The sequence below is a fragment of the Numida meleagris genome, chromosome 9 (genome assembly GCF_002078875.1).
Source record: "Numida meleagris isolate 19003 breed g44 Domestic line chromosome 9, NumMel1.0, whole genome shotgun sequence".
NCBI lineage: Eukaryota > Metazoa > Chordata > Aves > Galliformes > Numididae > Numida > Numida meleagris.
In genome coordinates, this window is record NC_034417.1 from 10,630,399 (window position 1) to 10,649,892 (window position 19,494).

General features: G+C 42.5%; 1 protein-coding gene across 1 annotated transcript in view; it reads right to left on the reverse strand.

The window, feature by feature from the left end:
- Positions 1 to 19,494, reverse strand: part of FSD2 (fibronectin type III and SPRY domain containing 2) — a 22,851-nt gene continuing 3,357 nt past the window's right edge. The window contains exons 2-13 of the mRNA XM_021407667.1: positions 17,041 to 17,819; positions 16,867 to 16,962; positions 15,649 to 15,882; positions 14,243 to 14,265; positions 13,132 to 13,253; positions 11,874 to 12,029; positions 10,716 to 10,850; positions 9,790 to 9,943; positions 8,393 to 8,526; positions 6,187 to 6,319; positions 3,533 to 3,709; positions 1 to 1,383 (exon numbers count right to left, since the gene is read on the reverse strand). Coding sequence (XP_021263342.1) covers positions 1,131 to 1,383; positions 3,533 to 3,709; positions 6,187 to 6,319; positions 8,393 to 8,526; positions 9,790 to 9,943; positions 10,716 to 10,850; positions 11,874 to 12,029; positions 13,132 to 13,253; positions 14,243 to 14,265; positions 15,649 to 15,882; positions 16,867 to 16,962; positions 17,041 to 17,778 — 2,355 coding nt within the window. The 5' untranslated portion in view covers positions 17,779 to 17,819 and the 3' untranslated portion in view covers positions 1 to 1,130. The remainder of the gene's footprint in view (positions 1,384 to 3,532; positions 3,710 to 6,186; positions 6,320 to 8,392; positions 8,527 to 9,789; positions 9,944 to 10,715; positions 10,851 to 11,873; positions 12,030 to 13,131; positions 13,254 to 14,242; positions 14,266 to 15,648; positions 15,883 to 16,866; positions 16,963 to 17,040; positions 17,820 to 19,494) is intronic.

Consider the following 19,494-nt stretch of genomic DNA (forward strand, 5'->3'; position numbering starts at 1 on the left):
ACCAATTATTTTTGTAATGAATGTGCAATAAATCTGTTGAAAAGCTGTCTGTTAATGACTCTTGCTTGAATTCTGGTAGTTTTGACACCCACAAGTGAGGCTGTTAAGAGTTAGACAGGCCCGCTCGACAGGTGGTACCTATCCAATTGTCTGGTATCTGGAAGTGAAGTCTAAACAGGGACAATTCAGTTGAGTACTGGGCCAGTGCTGCTACTTTCAGCACACAATGGAGGCCCCAAGCTTCAGGGATGCAGCATCAGAGGTCAAAAGCTCTTTGTGCTGAGGAGCGGGGGAAGAATTTGTGAGCGCAGGACATACCAAAGCAGACGTGAGGATAGTCACAAAGAAAAATGTAAGAAAGGATGATTTAGACTTTTCTGTATGGGCAGCCAAGCACTGCAAAAGGCATCCATGTAATTTTGTTTTTTGCTTTTTCCCTAGATAAATAAATAGAAGCATGGACATTTGGTAAGGATGGCTTTTTTTGTTTTCATGTTTGAGACTTTAGGGCATGCTTGATTATTTCAGTGAGCCTCATTGTTTCAGTCCTCCTGCTGTGTATGGTATGTGCTAACAGTTCATGCACAAGGGAGGTGTAGTTGATTATCTCGTGCAGACTGTGTAGTGACAAGAATACTTGATTGTGAGATCAGCTTCATGGTTAGAGTGTTTTCAGCCTTGTCTAGCATCTGTGTAGTGATTATGCCTTTTGCTATTTTGGCTTTTTGTTGAATTTTTAGCTTCTCAGAAGACATAAGAGCGGAATTAATGATTGCTGTGGAGCGAGGGTGTTCCCCAGACATAAAATGGATATTGGGGGAACCAGGAATCCGTCTGTCACTGATGCTTGGTGTCACTTGTGGGAAGGATGCTATCTGTTTCTAACCCTAAAGAATTCTGCAAACAGCTCCAGGGTGCTGATGAGTCTTGTGACTGTAATGGTTTTCTGCTAAAATCCTGCCTAAGATGAGATTAAATTGTCCAAGGACTTAGGCTTGACAGCTTGTTTGGGTCAGGGATGCTTTGCTGTCTTGGGAGAGCTGGTTTTTAGGGAGCATGATGGGGCAATGCTGAAAGAGAGAATTTCTCAGTGTTCCTTATATGTAGGTAGGACTGTTGAGGAACACAGGTTATAGGAGGGCAGTCCATGGGGGTACTGTAATACCAGTATGTACCTTTAGGATACCAGGTGTTTCCAAGGCAAAGCAGGGATGGACATAATGCTGAAAGCGTGACTTGAACGTGTAAAGGTGCTGGGCAATATCAGCATTGTAAAATGACAGTCTGTAGCTTTCATAGTCCAGTAGGATGCCAATCTTTGTGGGGGGAACAGTAATTCTGATGTCTGGTGTCATCCCACTGTGCAGGAATTCGTACTTGTGCCTGTGGGCAAGAAACACAGTCAAAAATACCCCATGGCACTTTGCACACAGGCATGTTTCAGGGTATGTTTTCCTGCTTCATATGCATGGTAAAGACAGTCCTATCCCTCTTCCTGTGTGTCTCATGTTTATTGCCCCAGTCCCATCCACTCTGCTGAGCAATGCTGTACACTGCTTTTCCACACAGCCTTATCCCTCAGTGCTCAGACCTGCCTGCCTCACCCATGTAACGGGCCTTCATATCCACACCTGGCTGAAAATGGGCAGGTAGTGACCTTAGTACAGGACAAAGTCAAAGGGACTTTCCATTTTTCCCAGCTACTAAGCTTTATCCGAAGATGTCCTTTCCTCTGTGAAGGAGCTGTGCTCTGCCAGGCCAGTTAGGCTTTCCCCAGAGCAACACTTGTCTTCTCCTCAGTCTTGCAGCTTCATAGTTGTAGGTGCAGCCAAGGAGAGAATTGGTGATATGACTCAGTCCTGTCCTCCCAAGCCCTGCTGTGCTTCCCACTTACTCCCTAGGGCCTGTGATACTGAGCTCTCTTTCCTGCCAAAGGCACAGGAACTGGAAATGCTCACGCCCTCAGATGCAGCAGCGGTGAGGGAACATAATCCCTCAGGCAGAGGCTGGTTGACTCAGTGTGACTCGGCATCCTCCAGGCTATTTGATGTCATATTTCAAGCCTTGTTCTCTAAATGATATTTCTGGCTGCTTTTTCTTACAAGACTTCATGCTGCTCAGCCAGGGTGCTGTTGATGGGGACTTTCCAATCTTCAATTACTAGAGGGTGACCTCTAATCATGATTCCTGTCCTGTGTATTAATGGAGGCCAGGAAGATGCTCTGTAAATAATTGCCTTGTCATGAGAGTAGCCCTTTTTCCCATGTAGTCACTGTTTGAGTAATGCCCAGATTCTTCAGCAGTTACTCAATCAGCTATCCCTAGTGTGGCACGCTGCAACCAAAAATATGAGACTTTTATGGGAACGTGTACCATTCTGGGGAGAAATGAGAATATTTATTCAGTAAAGCAAGTTATGTGGTATTTCACAAGGGCCAGCTTCTTCACTAACCACCTCGTCCACCCACACAACGCAAACCTTAGAAAATTTCCCTGCAGAAATGGGTATGACAGTGACTCAAACTGAGCAACAGCCTGGCTCTGTTTTCTCTTCCCTGAAGTCCATGCTTATTGCTCCAGAAGAGTAAGAGCAAACCTCAGTGTACCTCTTAGATCAATGTAGCAAGGAAATCAAATTAGCCTTCCCGCAGTGTATGGGAGAGTCATTAACTTCAGTGGGTTTAGTCTCCCTCATTAACCAGCGTTTCTTGCTGTGTGGGAGGCAAATGTCAGCATTGCTAAGAACTTTGGTTATGCAGCAGGCCAATGGCTGGGGAGCTGTGAGCAGCAGGCATCTGGGAATGTGCTCTCTAGACAACCGAGCAACGTCTAATATTCTCCCTCCATACCAACAGACAGAGGACAGGAAGCTTTGGCACCATGCTGTGTCATCATTACCATCTGCTGACAATGTGCGTGCTGGGGCACTCAGTGTGTCGTTCAAGGGGACCTGGCACCACACTGGTAACTCTTACAGGCTGAGGCCATTCGCTGGCAATAGGAATTACTGGAGTATGTTTGGGATGGAACTTGTTTTCTTGCTCCTGGATGTTGCATGGTGTGCCCAAATTGCACGTGCAATTCAAAGGTGATGCTAATTCAGTTGTCATTGCCCAGGGGAGAGCCGGTGGATGCAGCTGAGGCATGAGGGAGGTCTGGCATTTCTGCATGCGGGTGTGGTGGTTAGGAACCTCCAGAAGGAGGAGAAGAAAACAAGTTTCATACAAATGGTTTGATCCAGATAACGTAATTTCTAGGTGATGTGGACTTCAGATTTGTTGCTGGGACTGCCCCTTACAATGTGAGAATGGCACAAAGCAGTAGGATTTGCTTAAAGGTTCCAGAATCATTCCAGCACTCGTTCACAGTGCCAGTGGTGGAAATAATCACAGGCCCCAGTTTGTGTTTGGCCTGTGCTTTGATATAAGCACTCTGGCTGCCTCCCACAGGTAGGAGCTCTTTGCTGCTCATCCTGCGGGTGTATGTGTAGGAGGTGTTCCTATAGGAGAGCGGTAGCCTCCACAGCCCTTACCTTGATGGTGTGATGATGTGCCTCATGCACCAGGATGAGTTGTTTGCCCCCAGGTAACCATGTCTTGGAGTGTTTTCAAAAGCCACACCAATTCTGTACTCTGTATCTTCCTCAGCTTCCACCTCCCAGTAATGCTTTCCTGGAAAAGGGATCAGACTGCCCAGGATCCCAATACACCTGTGAGAGAGACAGGAATATGCTCTGGCAGGAACTCTTTGCAATGCTAGCTATGTCGTGTACCTGGATGTTACATATCAATAAATAAAAGTCATGTTTATTGTTTCCTTAGCAGCACAGCATGAGTTTTTCAGTAAAGTGAAGTCCACACAAGTCCACACGCAACCTGCAGGCTTCTTTGTGATTCCTATTCTGTTTTATCTTTGGGTAGCTTTGTATGAATTAATGTCCTTGGCACTTTCAGGAACAGGGAGAATAGCATCCTGTGCTGCCTGAGATTTCTGGGGAAAAAGAGTGCTTTGGTGAATCCCAGTGTAGCAGCGGAAAAAAATCTGCATGCTTTGTATTTTCTTCCCACAGAACCCAGGGCTTAAGTGTCAGGTACCATCAGCAATGCAGCATTGTAACAGTGAAAATTCTGGGTCAGCTGGGGAGGGGGAGACCAGCCTGTGCTGTGGTTAGATAGACAAGCAAGTGTTGAACGTGGTAGCAGACCTTGGAATGTATTTAGGCACCTGGGCAATGAAAAGTTTTGATAGTAGGCTGTGGTTCCTATCCTTTAAAAAGAGGGGTAGGAGAGATAAAGGCAACACAGCTCAGAGAGAACCATCAGCTTGACTTACAAGCACAGTTTCAGAGTCAAAGGAACTGAGGGCTTTGAAGATGCAAGTCTACAAAAACGCAGATTCTGAAGCAGGAGAATTTGGTAAAACAGGCAGCACCAAATGCTTCTGAAACACCCTAACTCAGTTTAAGAGGGCCACTTGAATCCAGTAAGACTACATCCCAGTTCTGCTTCAGGAAAATTACGCCGTATATTTATATTAACTGTCATTCCTGCATCACAGGGCATAGCAGGTTTCAAAACACTCCTAAAGTTTTGGATGCAGAGTCACAGCCTGTATGTTTCTGTGGTAGGATCGTGTAGGGATGTAAACTAAAAGGCAAAGGATGTTGCTAGAACACTGAGCTCATCTGCCTGCAAGTGATACTGTATTTAGCATGATGAGGGCCTGGTGTGTAAGCACGGGAACAGTGAGTGCGGGCTGTACTTTGTGCCACCTCAGCAGCAATCACGTAACTAAACGTACAGTTCCTTAGAAGTGCACGTAGATGTAGTGAGAATAGCTTAAAGGTTGATGAAATTGAAACTCAGGCTATGCTGCTACAGCTTGAAAAGGAATGATGCAAAATGGATGGGCAAACATCTGTGAACAAAATATTACCATACTAATGAGGGCTGCAAAGCCACCAAGGCAAACCTGAATCAGCCTGTAGGAGCTGGGGTGGTTAGGAAGCATATTAGCCCGCTGGAGATCACACAGACTTTAGAAAGAAGAGTTTGCTATGTAATTTCCTTGAGTAAGTATTAGTCATTTCAACATGGGAGCTTTTTATATTTTTTTTTCCACAGTATCTTGGCATGAAAGAGGCTTATGAGAGTTTACAGTGGCATCAAAATCATCCTCAGAGTTCAGAATGAGATAAGTGCCGGCTGGCTGTTTATGTGAAACATAAAAGCACCCTGTAGAAGGGTGGGTGAAATCCCATTTAGACTCATCATGATGACTTTAATGAAGAGAATCCTCTCCTGACTCTTTTCAACAAAGCTCCCTAGTAACACTGGGCCTGATTCTATTTTGAAACAAAAATCTGTTAGCCCAAATAGCATGAGCTAAGCAAAGAGTTGGCCAACTCAGCAGTATTTTTCAGCAAAAGGTAAGTATTCAGAACCCTCTTCTTCCCTCGGCATTTGCTTTGGCACATAATACCTGTTCAAATTTAGCACAAGGTGTCCAGCGTGTGTAAGTAAATTTATACATAACTGCGGCTGGCTGCATCTGTAATCCTCTCTGCTAACTTGCTTTGACTCCCAAGTGATGTTTAAGTTCCAAAGAGCAGCTGGAGAGAGAGAGTTCAGCTCACAAAATGAATGAGAACTGGCTGAAAACCCCATTAGATACTTCTGGCATCTATTTAAAAAAATATCTATGCTTCATGCCACAGAAGCTCCTTTTAAAGAACAGGTTCAAGAGCCTAAGGCACCAGTAGGAGTGTTTGTGGTGGTGGTGTTTAGTCTGTCTGTTCTGTATTCTGTGTTCAGTGGCTTCCATTGAACAGAGCTCTATAAGAACAGCCCTCAAATCGCCATGTGTGAGACCAAGAAAAGATGGGCAGAGCCTCATGTACAAGCCTGTATCACCCTGGCATCTTGCAGAGAAAGGGGCAAGGAGGAGAGAGCAACAGCCAGCAGAAAGGAGCAGCTCCTCATGTCTTAGAAATGTGCAAGTACTAGATCACTGTAATTAAAGAGAAACTAGTAATTAAAGAAGTGTTTTAAGTGTTGTATTAATAATAAATGGGTTTTGATTTTTCTTTGGTGACACATCTGGCTTCTTTGGGCTCTGTAAAGAATTAAGCAGGAAGAAGCTTCAGAAATGAATGGAAGTTGGTGAAACTGAAATTGTCATGTTTACCTTGTAAAGCTGTTATCATAGACAGGCAGATCGCACTCCGGGTTTTCCAGTTCATCACATGCAATTGTAAATCCATCATCTAGAATTGCCAATAAAGGATGGGCTGTGTCCTCATTAAGACAGAAGTAGGTGCCTGCAAGAGAAAAGAATGCGTGAGAACTACAGCAACTGCTTAGGGCATTATGGTTTGCAACAAGGGTGGGGAGGAAATGTTTGGATCCACAAAAAGAATAGCTAGCATTCTGGAAGGAATCTGGCTGACATTGAGAGGACAAGGTTGTCCATTTTGAGATTTTCAAATAAATGGGTGTTACAGAAACAACTTCCAGCTTAATACCGTTTAGTTACAGCTTTGTTGAAAAGCAGAAAATGGGCTTTAGCCTCATTTTAAATCCAGCCAAGGTTCAAAGCTGCAGGCATTGCACAGGAAGCAGCTATTCAAAGATGACAGCTCCTTCCTGCAATAGACCATCCAGTTCCAAGTCATCTTCCTCAGAAGTAAAATGATATGTTTTTATTAGCCTCTAAAAGTAGAAGGAAGGGGTAGAGAGGTTCAAGTCCTCTCCATTGCTCCACTCTTCCACATAAACGCTAGACATATTTTGAAGAGAAAGGATGACTACAAAGGTGACATACGCAATGGACCAGTGTGGGGTTCCCTCCCCAGTGGTCACTCAGTTCAATCTCTCCTTTCTGCCTACCTTTACAAGAGTGCAGGCTGGATGCCACTGATGCCAGAGACTCTGGAACTGCCTTCCCCAGAGAGTGACTGCTGAAAAGGCTGCTGCAGTGTCCCTGGTAGTGCATGCCTGCCACCGCCCAGGAGCTGTAGCCCAACACAGCCCTCCTGCTTCAGCAGCTCCTCAGCACAGCAGCCCTCCAAGAGTCAGAACAGTTAAGCCAAGGTGAAAGTACTTCTGTCTTTGGAGACTTCATGAAACAGGTCTGAGACACAGCACTCTGCTGAGCAGGCATGTGCATCACAGATTCTGTTTGTGATTTGTAGCTGTGTACCAACCCCAGTAAGCAAGAATCAAAGGTCATTCCCAGTGTTGAAGGTGAGATCTTGCAGCTGACAGAGCAAATTGTTACAGCTGTTTGCGTAATATAGACTCTGAGAAGTTAAATCTCTCCATGCTAATTCAAAATGAAATCATTATAATCAAACTGCAAGTTACTTCAATGCAAATACAATACAAACAATGACAGAGCAATTAAAGGCATGTGCTGCTGAAAACAAATGTATGCTGTGCTAGCAGAAAGGGTAATTTCAAATATTGACTTTGATTTAAGTAGTTGAAATAGACACAAACAAAAATCACGCAATTAGGGTCTTCCTGTTTGGGGATTTAAGAATAACTGAGGTGTTACCAGTGTAGCCAGAGCTGTGTAAAAGCTCATTTGTAGATTAATTTCTTACATGGGCATTTGTGAGTGAAATGGGAGGTTTGGGACGTCCCAGCGATGTTGAAGCACCATTATTGCAGTGGTAAAGATGAAAACAAGTGTTTACAAATAAGCCATTAAAATAAGCTGTGATTAGAGGCTGGGAGGGAAAAGGGCTTCTAATTTCCTCTTGGGGGAGATGGTTTATGCTTGTCTAGTGTGGCAGTAAGAGCAGAGATGATAATACAGTACTGTGATAGTTACCAAAACCAAAATTCCCAGTTGAATGCTGGACTACCTTTTTCCAACAAATAAAGAAGCCTTCAGAGCTTCCCCTAGCCAAAGTGGAGATGTGCTAATGTATACACAGGAAGTTTTGTATATCCATATTATCCTGGAAACTGCCGACTGTCTCAGCCATGCTTTCCAGCAGCTGCATTACAAGGTAATCTCTTGAACTAAAGTAAAATCACACCTCAACTTTCTCTTCCCTGGTGCGTCACAACTTGGCAAGCTAGTGATATCCAGTATCACTGGGTTGATCTAGTCTTTTTAAATGTTTAGAAATTAGTAACTTTCAAGTCTCAAATGAACTGAACAAAAATCTGACTTACAGAGCGATGCACTTACTGTTACAAAAGGTGGTGGTTTTTTTTTGTTCTTTTTTTTTTTTTTTTCATTTCTAAAAGGTTACCAGGTGGGTAATTAGAAGTAAGAGATTAGGACCCGATCCAGGCACCACTGAAACCAGCAGGAAGATTTCTGTTGAGACAATAGATGCCACAGTAGGCAGTGGGAGTTGATCCGCGCTGTACAATACCTGTGGTGTGTATCAGGACAGGTTCACTTCTCTCACTGGAACCACCCAGGTTTAGGGCTTTAACACAAATGTGGTAGCTTTGTGCTGGCTGCAGGTGAATTAGGGCTTCACAATTAGGAATCCCAACAATAGATCTACAGAAAATAAATTCACAGAAAATGATAAGGTGGAGAACAAGGTCGAGATTATTCTTCTGAACAAAGAAGAAATCACACGATCAGCTTCTTTTATAACCCTTTAACAAGACTTCATCCTTTTGAATAAAAGTTGCTAGTTTTAGGAGTAAGAGAGTCTGAAATTTTTGCCTTTATTTCTGCCATTCCCTTTATGCCCTTTATATTCATTTTCCAAACATGTATACAACTAAGTTTACTGACAGGAAAATTTCTAAAGGTGAATTCCTACAAATGTAAAACAAATTTTAAGTTTGCTCCTTGTAAGTGGTCACATCCAGTTCCTAACAGAAGTTCCTGGCAAAATGAAGGACAAGGAGAAAATACTCTTATCTCATTTGACCACTCACAAGTAGGCACCATAACTTGGATTTTTAGATTTCAAACTTAATATGGAAAGATGTTTTTGCAGCTCTGAAATGGGAAATGTCCTCAAACTGTTTCCAGCAGAGAATAAAAGTGAAAAAATGCCACAGGATATTCATGAACAGTGTGTAAACACGAAAATAAAATTATTTTAAATAATTTGGTATGAAATATTCACATACTTATCACTTAAAACTGCATCAAATTATTTAAATTTCCTTTAATTTTCCTGAATTCTTAAAATCTGATGGGTGGACTGCCAAATCCAGCTTGTTTTCCAGGGAGAGAGATGGTATCTGATTGTCATTGTAACAGAAGTAGATTTTTGTGATTAGATTTTATGTACTTCTCCATTTTGGCTGGGTTAAGGATAGTGGGAAAAAAATAAAGGATGAGAAGATTCTTTCACTGTACCTTGAGATGCTGAAGTGCAGAGCTAACCCAGCTGCGTATTTCTTACAGCACCATTCTGGGACCTCCATAACCAAGTGGTTTGGCCTGACTTTAATCCAGTACATTTTTTAAGAATCAAAAGCTTGAATATATGTTCCTGATGTTACTGTTACTGATAATGTCAAGGCTAGTTTGTAATCACATCTGAGTTTTTCTACTCCCTACCCCAAGCAAATCCAATCATAGGCTACTAAAATGCTTATCATGAAATCCATTTCTTCAGCCCAGTGTTGTCCACAGTTTCAGAAGTTGTTCTGCACGGCCTTAGACTTGTACTTTTCTAAATAAATTGCCTTTGGCTTTTGACCAAAGGGCTATGGATCCTTTCTTAGTGCTACCTGAAACCATGTGACTTGAAATGATTTCTTCATTACAGGTTATGGACTTGGTAGAATAGTGACTCACTCAGTGATAACGTTGCCATTTTCTTCATCTGTCAGCTTGGACAATTCGACCGTGTAGGAATCGACAGGATTAACGTCTCTAGATTCCCAGCACACAAGTGCCGCATTTTCACAGCTTCGTATCTTCTTACTCTTAATGATGGGTGGTGAAGGAGCTAAAAAATGGACAAAAGAGCAATTTAAGCAATGGCTTGAAGATATTTTAAATAGAGCAATATATAGTCAAAGAAAGCTACCCCCCCAGTGGACAATAAACAGCAGGCATGGTGATCAATAGTACTATTCAAAATACTTTATTTGGACTATAAAGTTTCCAAGATAATTAGTCAGAGAATGAACAGTGACAGAGAATGGTTATACATCCTTTCTCTCATTGTTTTTATCTTTGCTATAAAGGTGCATTCCTTCTCTGCTCTAAGATGTCAGATTTCTTAATCTCACTCTGTCTTGCTCAATTTGATGTCAGAATTTCACAAAAGAGAACCAGGATCTATTTTTAATTTTGTTGTGGTTCAGCTAGGGGAAGAATTACTGAAGACAAGCCATACTAATCAAAATATGCTTGACTAAACTGCAGTTACAAAGGACAGCATAGCAGGTGATTTCACAAAATACCTACAGAGCAATAAAAGGAGGGCTGGCATCCACCTGGAAGAATTGGGAGACTTGAGCTCTATTCCCAGGTCTCCTACAAGCTTATATTTAAATTAAAAAATTATTCTGTCTTTGTGCTTCCATTCCTTAAATTCTTAAGAAGGAGCAATTGGCCTGATAGTCTCTCCATTAAAAGTACGAAACTCCCCCGCAGTCAGAAAACTTGCACAAGAGGAAACAAAGCACCCAGAAAGCATTACTGGCATAAAATCCAGGGGCTACTGTGAATTCCACTATGAAGATCACACAGTCACATGAACAAAATATGTTTACCTGTTACATAAACAGCTCTTTCACTTGGTGGACTGATGCCAGAAGCATTTAAAGCGCTGACCCAAAACTCATACTGTGTATTCGGCAACAGATTAGAAATGGTGCAGTATGTTTCTTTGACTTTTAGCATATGCTCTGAAATGGAAACAACAAAGCATTTACAGTGCCTTTACACAGTTACCTACCCTCCCCCCAAGCCTCCTCCAGTAATGCAGTTGCGGCTTATTTTGTGTGCTGAGTTCAAGAGCTCCTATTCTCCCTAGCCTTTGATTAGGCTGCTTCACCATGCCTTCCTCTAAGAAGGCAGAAATCAGATAATGCTTCAGTCTCTGTGGGAGCAACATCACTCCAAAAAGAGAGAGAAAGGAAAATCACCCACCTGTCATTGGTTTATTTTTTGAAAAAGATCCTGTGCATTCCCACACTGGGGATGCCATCTGGTCAGCTCCTCCCAGCTGAAGCAATTTCACTACTCATATGGCATTCTTTGTTTTATGAAATTTGGACAGATTCTGCTTCTCTTTTTGAACTGGCCCTTTAGCACTCTATGGAGTTCTCTAGCTGGAGAAGTTCTGGGTGTTTTCAGCAAAAGGTTCTGAAACACTGTTATTAGCAAATGAAGTTTTATCAAAATCTGGGAGATTTTTGGATGGACTGATGGTTCTTTTTGGGGTGTGTGGGTGATGGAGAATTGCAACCTATTATTAGCATTGAGATAAACTGTAAAATGACTGTGGGGGTTTAAGCGGGCATGCCGATTATATGATGATTTGCTTTCTAAAAATACAGTGCTTTGCTGTATGTTGAAGTGGTGCATGTGTGTTTAAATGCAATTCCTGTCCCCCGGAAAAGAAATGCTTTTGTTGAGACCTGGCTCTCTCCTCTGCTCCCTTCCCATTCCTGCTATCCCAGCTGCTCTCCTGGTCCTGCCTTTGCTTCTGTGACGGGTCCTGCTGCAGCTGACAGCATGGCAGACTTGGCAGAGGAAGAGTGACAAAGCCAGAAGCTAGAGCTATGATGTCATGTATGTCGGTAGCAGAGGGAGTAGCTACGGAAGGTGAACTGGTTACTACAGCAAAATCCAGGGGCATTTTGGAACCAGTTTTTTTTTTTGTCAGTGGGGACTGAGGTGTCCCCTTGTTTCTCAGTTTCCTTTACCTGCTTGTTCATCACTGTGCCTCTCATTGCTCACTGGTTTGTAGCACAGCTGGTAGCACTCCACAATGTCATCTGAGAAGAGGCCCCAGCAAACTCTCAGTGAGGTGCTAGTTGCTGCATTGGGAGCCTGGGGATTGATCACAGGGGCACAAGGAGCTGCAGAAGGGGAAAAAGGGTCATTTTTTGAATGTATAAGAAGCACGATCTATTACTCACTGGCAAACACTTCTCCTCCCACAAAAGAGTAAACACAATATCTGGGCATTGAATAAAGTCATATTCCTCTCAACACTGAGAAAAGTTAGGAACTGACCCGTTAAATATCTGGAGATGATGATCAGGCCTCTGACATATGAACTTAAGTCTTGCTTAAAATCAAAAAACAAAATAACATAAGCCTCAGCCCACTCATCTGTAAGCTTCATCTCCCCTGCCTCTGAGAGCTACTTTTCTCCGGCTGGCTGGTACAGCCCTGCAGGAGTAACATTCCAACAGGCATTGCAGCACTGTGGACTAACCCTGCTGCTGAGGATCCTGTGGAGGAAAGATGAAGGAAAAGCTATCCAGCACAAGGTCAGCAGCACAAACAAACTAGTGGCAAATGCTATTTTATTTTAAAAAGAAAACAACAGCGAACCACCACAGTGTGTGTGCAGAAAAAAAAATGTATTGTCTGACTATTTCTTACTATTTGCAATGTGCCAGAAATGGTTTACTCTCTCACATTTTCTTTTCTTTTCTTTTTTTCTTTTTTTTTTTTTTTTGATCATTAGGAATTTGTTTGGGTTTTGCTCTGGTTCCTGTGGGTGACAGGAAAAATGTTTGCCAAGTAGCAGAGGAGCAAGCCACTGTCATATGAAAGCTGGGCAGGTTGTTTAATACAGTCTGGTGCCCCTCTTTAGTTTGTTCAAGCACTTACAAGGAAAGACAATTTATCACCAAACTCAGCATTTCTGATCCTCGAACAGAAGGGGCGAGTCTTTGTGAGTTGTCTAGGAAATCACCCAGCAAAAAGCAAGGAAGACCAAACTTCAAAGTTTTGGTAATTTTAGACTGAAAACAAATGAAAAAAAAATCCAATAATAGCTTCCTGAATCTCTGTACATATAGGCAAAAAAAAATATCCAGAGGATAAACCAGAGAGAAGCTAACTCTGCCTTTGCAATTTTCCTTTAAAAGAAGTAATGGGCTTCAGTTTAATGCATATAGTTAATTAAATGTAAATAGGTCTAAAATAATGATCAGATAGGAAGAATACCTGGAATAGTATTAATGGAGTTCATTAGTTGTTCAACTTCTGAGAAATCTATGGCACGCTCTTCAAAGTCTGGCTGTGTTGAAAGCTTTAAGTTCACTTCTTTCTTTAAGAATTCTTCCAATCTATAATAATAAGAAAAAATGCCTGATTGGAAGTATCACAGTATTGGAGATACCATTCAGTGTTAATCTGTTGTCAAGAGGAAAACAGCAAACTCCAAAATAACAGCTATTTCCTTAAAACAGTGTTTCCATAGTTGCACAAAGCTCAGCCTCCCCATGCTCTTTGCTTGGGTATGTGTGGCCACACATCAGATCATTGCTCCAAAATGCCAAATCCAAATAGCTGGATGCAGATGGAACTAAAGGACCATACTTTGTCTGCTCCACTCATGCAGTGAGGTGGCTGCAGCACACTGCTAATGAGATAAGTGAGATTCCCCCTAGCACCCCTCGGTGGAAAGCAAGCCATTAGCTCCACGATTTTCATCCTGTTATTTAGGATTCATGACTCTGTTACTGATTCAGAACTTCATGGTTGTAGGTGGTGTAAACTTAAAACAGAGGAGTATCTTTTCGGTGTGTTTTCATCATGGATGACAGTCAATATTTTTTTATTTTGCAAATGATTTAGCGTGCCTTAAGATTTCTTCCAGCTGCTGTAACAGCTTTCACAATCTGTCTTGAGCACCCACAGCTTGATTTCCTACCCCTCTATATTAATGCATAATAAGCTTGTTGCTAATCTAGTTAGGGAGACCAGTTTTAGGCAGATTTGTGTCCAGAGCCTTTCTTTCAGCATCTTTAGAAATCCTGTTTCTCAGTCATAGAAATTTATTCCTTACGACTAAGCTGAAAACAGTGATTTACTCATGCTCTAACTCTCCTTTTAGGTTTTTTGAAATTAGCTCAAAACTAGTTTTGAATGCTGAACTTCTTAGAGCAGCTTCTCTTGCTGCATTTTGAACAAGAAATACAAAGGTTTCAACAGCTCTACTAGCTCAGGTGAAATCTGCGTGCCTGAATGTAGTCTAGAACATGCAATTTGTCTCCAATAATAGATCTGATTAGCAGGAAGAAATGTGACACAAAATCCCAGACTGTGATACTACCTGTCAACCATGGTTACTGCTGCCTGTAGAAAAAAAGAGAGTTTGTGTTAAAGACAGAAAAGATACATTTTTTGCATAAGGCCGAAGCAGACTATATCATGCTGTTGACCCATGCTATACAAATTTGTTCCAAATGCAGCCTCAGAGTGAGCTAATTGGCTCTCAGCCCTAGGAGCAAAGCCTTGCGTAGCAGCCCATTCAAGTGGATCCTAGGTCAATTTATGATAAGATAACATGCAACATCAAGCACTTACCAGCATCTACCCAATTAGACTCTAAACTCTTTCCTTCCTCAATTGTCCGAAGTCCCAACACATCCTTTACAAACAGAAGCCAATGGTGTTGGCAAAAATAACTGAAAGAGTCTGCATTGGAGGGAATCTAAGAATTACTACCATAATGTATCCACCTGGGAACCGTACTGTGAGCAGTCCATGAGACACAGGGCCAGCACTGGTCTGCAGCTGGTGGGACAGAGAGTGGCCATTTGTCGTGAAGGCAAACATTCAGTCCCTGAAGAGACCTAAGATGCTGAGAGCTCAAGAGCAAAAGCTATTCATTGAGAGGAGCCTCAGGCCCACCCCTAAAAGATTGGAACAATGGTTCTTATCGATAATGTGGAACTATGACATAAGGAGAAAATAAGGTTATTGCCAGAGATGCAAAGGGAAAAGTCAGCACATGAAAAGAGCTCAACTGGTTGGACTGACACAGCAAAGCTGTTCTGTTGGAACAGATGGGAGGTGTTGGAGAGCTGCTTTGTTTACTGTCCAGTTCAGAAGTTACTGTAGCTATGCTATAGAAATGCTCCCACTCAGCCGAGTCACAGGACAGCTCAGTTTAGAGCAATCACTAATCAGCAGTGAAAATTCTCCTATTTTTTTCCAATTATTTTTCTACCTGCTAAGAAGAATATTTCTCAGCACCTTCTTGACAGTGGGATTCATCCATCGCTTTGCAGGAGCACATAATTTTAGTTTGGACCCTGCTGTTCAAGTGAACTGCTCAACAGAACGAGCAGAAAAACATCTTCCAAAGTGGATACATCAGCTTATCTGCTGTGATCCCAGTGTACAGCAAAGAAGCTGAGCCTGAATGAGGCAATGAACACTGGTAAGTGTTTCCAGAGTTTCCTGAGGTGAGCTTCTCTCTAAACCCCACCAAGACTCATAAATCATTGAGCAACCAAGTGACAAACATCTGCCTCTGCAGCTGTATTTTGGCCCCATTGTGTTGCCCCACTAAGTCAATGCCACCGTGCCAAGCACCTGGAGCAGTGACAGCACATGGACCAGGCACCCCAAATTCTCTCTAGCAACAACGTTGCTTGGGGACTTCCCAGCTGGAAACTACCTGCAAGCAGCAAAAAGCATTTAGAAGGGGTCTTGCCAGTCAAAGCTCTTTACCTTCAAAAAACTGACTTTGTCGTTTTCCTGGTAAAGCTTGTGGGTTGTGTCCATCAGATCCTTGCAGGTGTCAAGATGTTCCCCACAACTGACCAGCTGCTCATATAGTGCTTCCAACTTCAGCCTCTTCTCTTCCCCCAGTGCTTCCAACTGTTCTTCATATTTCTGAGCAAGCACTTGCACTGCATCATTGTAATGCACCTCGAAGTTCTGCTCCTGCCTCCCAAAATTCTCCTGCAAGGGATTTGGAGTTTTGTTGTTTGATATCAGACCTGAACCATAACTCAGCCAAAGAAAAGTCTTTCTTGGGCCTGCCTAAAATTCTCCTTGCCAGGGATGCAATGCCAGTAAACAGAAGATGTTACTTGACTAATTTGCATTTTTAGATGTTTATTCTAATCATTCACCCCCACTGAGGCAAAAGAGAGTGTCAGAGTTGGTTCCAGACGTCAAGAGCATCAGAACAGTCTCCAACCTAAACCCAGGAAGCACTGCTTGGGAAATATCCTAGCCATAATCTCCCAAGTATTTCCACCCACACAGTCAAGCATATCCTTTCACTAGAGAAACCATGGCAACCCAGTTGGATCCCTGGATTTGCTCTGGAGGGAGCTGAGCAGTTAATGCCGGTATCCTCACTCGCTGCTGGAGAAAGCATTAGGAAGGAAGATTTAAGGAGCCAACAAGACTCTATTGCCAGCAGCTGCCCACTGCTCAGGCACTGATGTTCTTTAGTGCCACATGCAGCAGAGAAAAGACAGTAGGTGCTTTGAGTTACTACTTCCACCTGACTTGCCAGCTGGGCCCCTTCCCCCTGGGCCAAGTTGACATCAGCCATGCAGGAGCACAAACCCTGAAGTGCTGCATCTCGGTGCAACTGGTCCAAAGGCTTCTGTAAATGAAATAGTGTGAACACAAATGGTACAGTGTGGATAGATTTGTTAGCTCACAGGTCCTCGGCCACTTAAAACCAAGTTAAGCTGAGTGGGAATACCTTTATTTCTGAATGCAAGTGGTTTAATGTATTTTCACTAGCCCATCTAAAAAAAAAAATAATTGGGATGAATTTTCTGGAGTATCTCAGTCCAGGCAAACCCCAAGATTACTCTGTGCTCCATTACTGTAATTACTTATGCCATTAACAACAAGATACTGTGACTCTGTCAAAACAGTTCCAACCCCAGTACCAAAGTGTTTACCCAAGGAGAAATACCTTACCTCTACAGTAATGAAGATCTCTTCCAAGTGACTGGCAAAGTTTTCCACCTGAGCAATCTGCTCTTCCAATTTGCACATGTTTCTATGAATCTCCTCCTACCAGAAAAACCCAGTATGAATCTCAGTATGTCCAAACATTCTTTAGAGGTACCACAGCACCTATTCTATTTTTACCTTTTCACTTTCCACAGCACTGGATAACTGGGCCACTTCATGATCCTTGTGCTCACCAAACAGTTTGTCAAAAGCTCGGATTGGTATCTTGCAAGTACAGCAAAAAACATCCGCTGTTTCTTCCTCCTCACAGACAGTCTGGCTGCTCCGCTCATCTGACACGCCACTGCTGCTAAGCCCCTCTCTGGACCACGTGTGGCTATCAGCTTCATCCTCTGCCCTGGCTTTGCACTGATCTTCATCTTGAGAAACCTCATCAGGAAGTCCCTGGTGCTCTGTGCTTTGACTTTGATCTTTCACCGAAGAGCTGCTTTTTGATCTGTTATATACAGAGTCTTGCAATCCTGCTTTTTGTGTGTGAGCAGGTAGCCATTTGCTGCCCACTGTCTCCAGATGTCCTCCAAGAAGCTCAAGCTCTTTTTCTCTGTCGTCATCAAGCCCATACATCTTGGCCAGCTCTGCAACCTCCTTTTCCAAGTCATACCCAGCTTCTTGGGAGTTCTGAAATTTTTCACTACTCAGTGCAGATTCCCTTCTGGTATTCCCCAGAAATCTGCTTCCTTGACCAGATGGCTCTTCAGGAAAGATATCAAATCTCTCGTTTGATCCATAAAGATCCATGTGATAAAATATCAAGCCTTCAGTTTCACTAGAATTTGGGACTGGTGGAGAAGCTGAACGACCAGGAGCTTGGTCACTATTTTCATACTCTCTTGCCCTGACAGATCTAGATGACATTGGTACCCTCTGTGAGGCTTTTGAGATGATGAGTCTCAGTCCTGTAAAAGAAAAGAAAAATACTAGTTATATGCTTAGATATCAAGCATGAAATGTCCTTGTTTTAAAATGTAGAAAGGAAAAGGTTTGGCTGAGGACAGCTCTGGGCTTGGAGGTAGGCATGGGAAGGGATAAAGCTGGGAGCTTCATTTCCTAATGGGATGCTTGGCTTTTCTCACCTCTATGCAAAGTACAGCAGAGACCCCTCTTTGGTTTGTATCTTGTTTTGTCTGAGTGGCTCACCTGTGACCTGACATCTGAATTCCAGACTGTGGAGTAGTCCCGTCTTCAGCTCTACATTGGGATGTGCTTCAGGTGCATTTAGTGGTGTTCTGTGCAATTGGAGATGGACTGATTTGAAGTCTGTTCACCCTTCAGCTGCTGTCAAGCGCTGTTTCTGAATTGTCATTCAGGGATCCTGTAGGATGCCCTCTCCAGTGACCACTGAAGCCTCATAAAATGTTAGCTAATAACCTGAAAACTCCTTGCCTAGATTTTTCAGGTTGTCTTTCTTGAAACTGAAATTTGGTGTTCCTTTTAGCTTTATTCTCACTCCAGGTCTCCAGTCCTTTCCATATAACAGGGATAAATACTGCTCTTTGGGGATTCTCAGGTGTTGTGAAAGTATATTTTTTAACATAAATGAAGTTTGCAGAAAAAGATCCATGATGATCCCCATGATAAAGCATGCAGTCTCCAGGAAGCAAGGCAGATCCTTGAATTGAGAGAAGCCTGCTCTGACCTGAATCTTGCACACTTCATCCAACCTGTTCAATGGGGGAGGTGTAAAAAGAGCATATGGATGTGAAATGCAAAGCTGTATGATAAAGCAGATGCATGTGGGACAACATTAAAAGTAGAAAGGCAATCCTAATGCTGACTACCCAGGCCCACTCCTTCCTACCATCCCGCTGTTAATAACAGCAAATGAAATAATGCTGGTACAGTGAGACCACCAGGTGCTCTGTCAGACATCCCCCCAGCCCTCCACTGCTCAACAAAATCATGGCTGCAAAACTGCTCAGTTCTGTTTTCCTAGCAATTGACTACTACCATCAGCAGAGTTCATGGAAATATTTCAGCCAAATATTAATGAATCTCTAGTTACATCTAGTCCTAATTCAGTGAAACAGACAAAACCTCGGAAACAATTTTCTCACAGAAACAAACAAACAAATAAAAACCCCAAAAAGCTAAAAGTTCAGTCACTCATCAGGATTTTAGAAGCTTCTGCAGAAGCTTTCATATAAGCTTTGCTTTCAAACTACTTTTTACAGTCTTCATAGTTACAAGTACTTGCTAGCACCTCAAATTTGTTTCATCAATATTTTACTAATATTCCTGAGGATTACTTAGCTATCAAAGTCAACAAATTCAGTGACTTATTAGAAATCTACTCAAAATGCTAAAGAAACTTCCCACTCTCCCTCTGGATATCAATGACTGAAAAAAGTCCAGCCCCCTAGATCTCTAAGAAAGTATACACAGAAGTTCACTGTTCTCTTCTAGCACTGCAGAAATGAATGTAGATTCTAGAGCTAGCAGTATCTTACTACAGACAAAAAACACGGAAGTTATGCAGAAATATTATTATTTATGCTAGAGCTGCTAAAATAAATCATGCAAATTCTAACATGGAACAGAGAAGAGGTCTTGAAACATACCAGCAAATGTTGT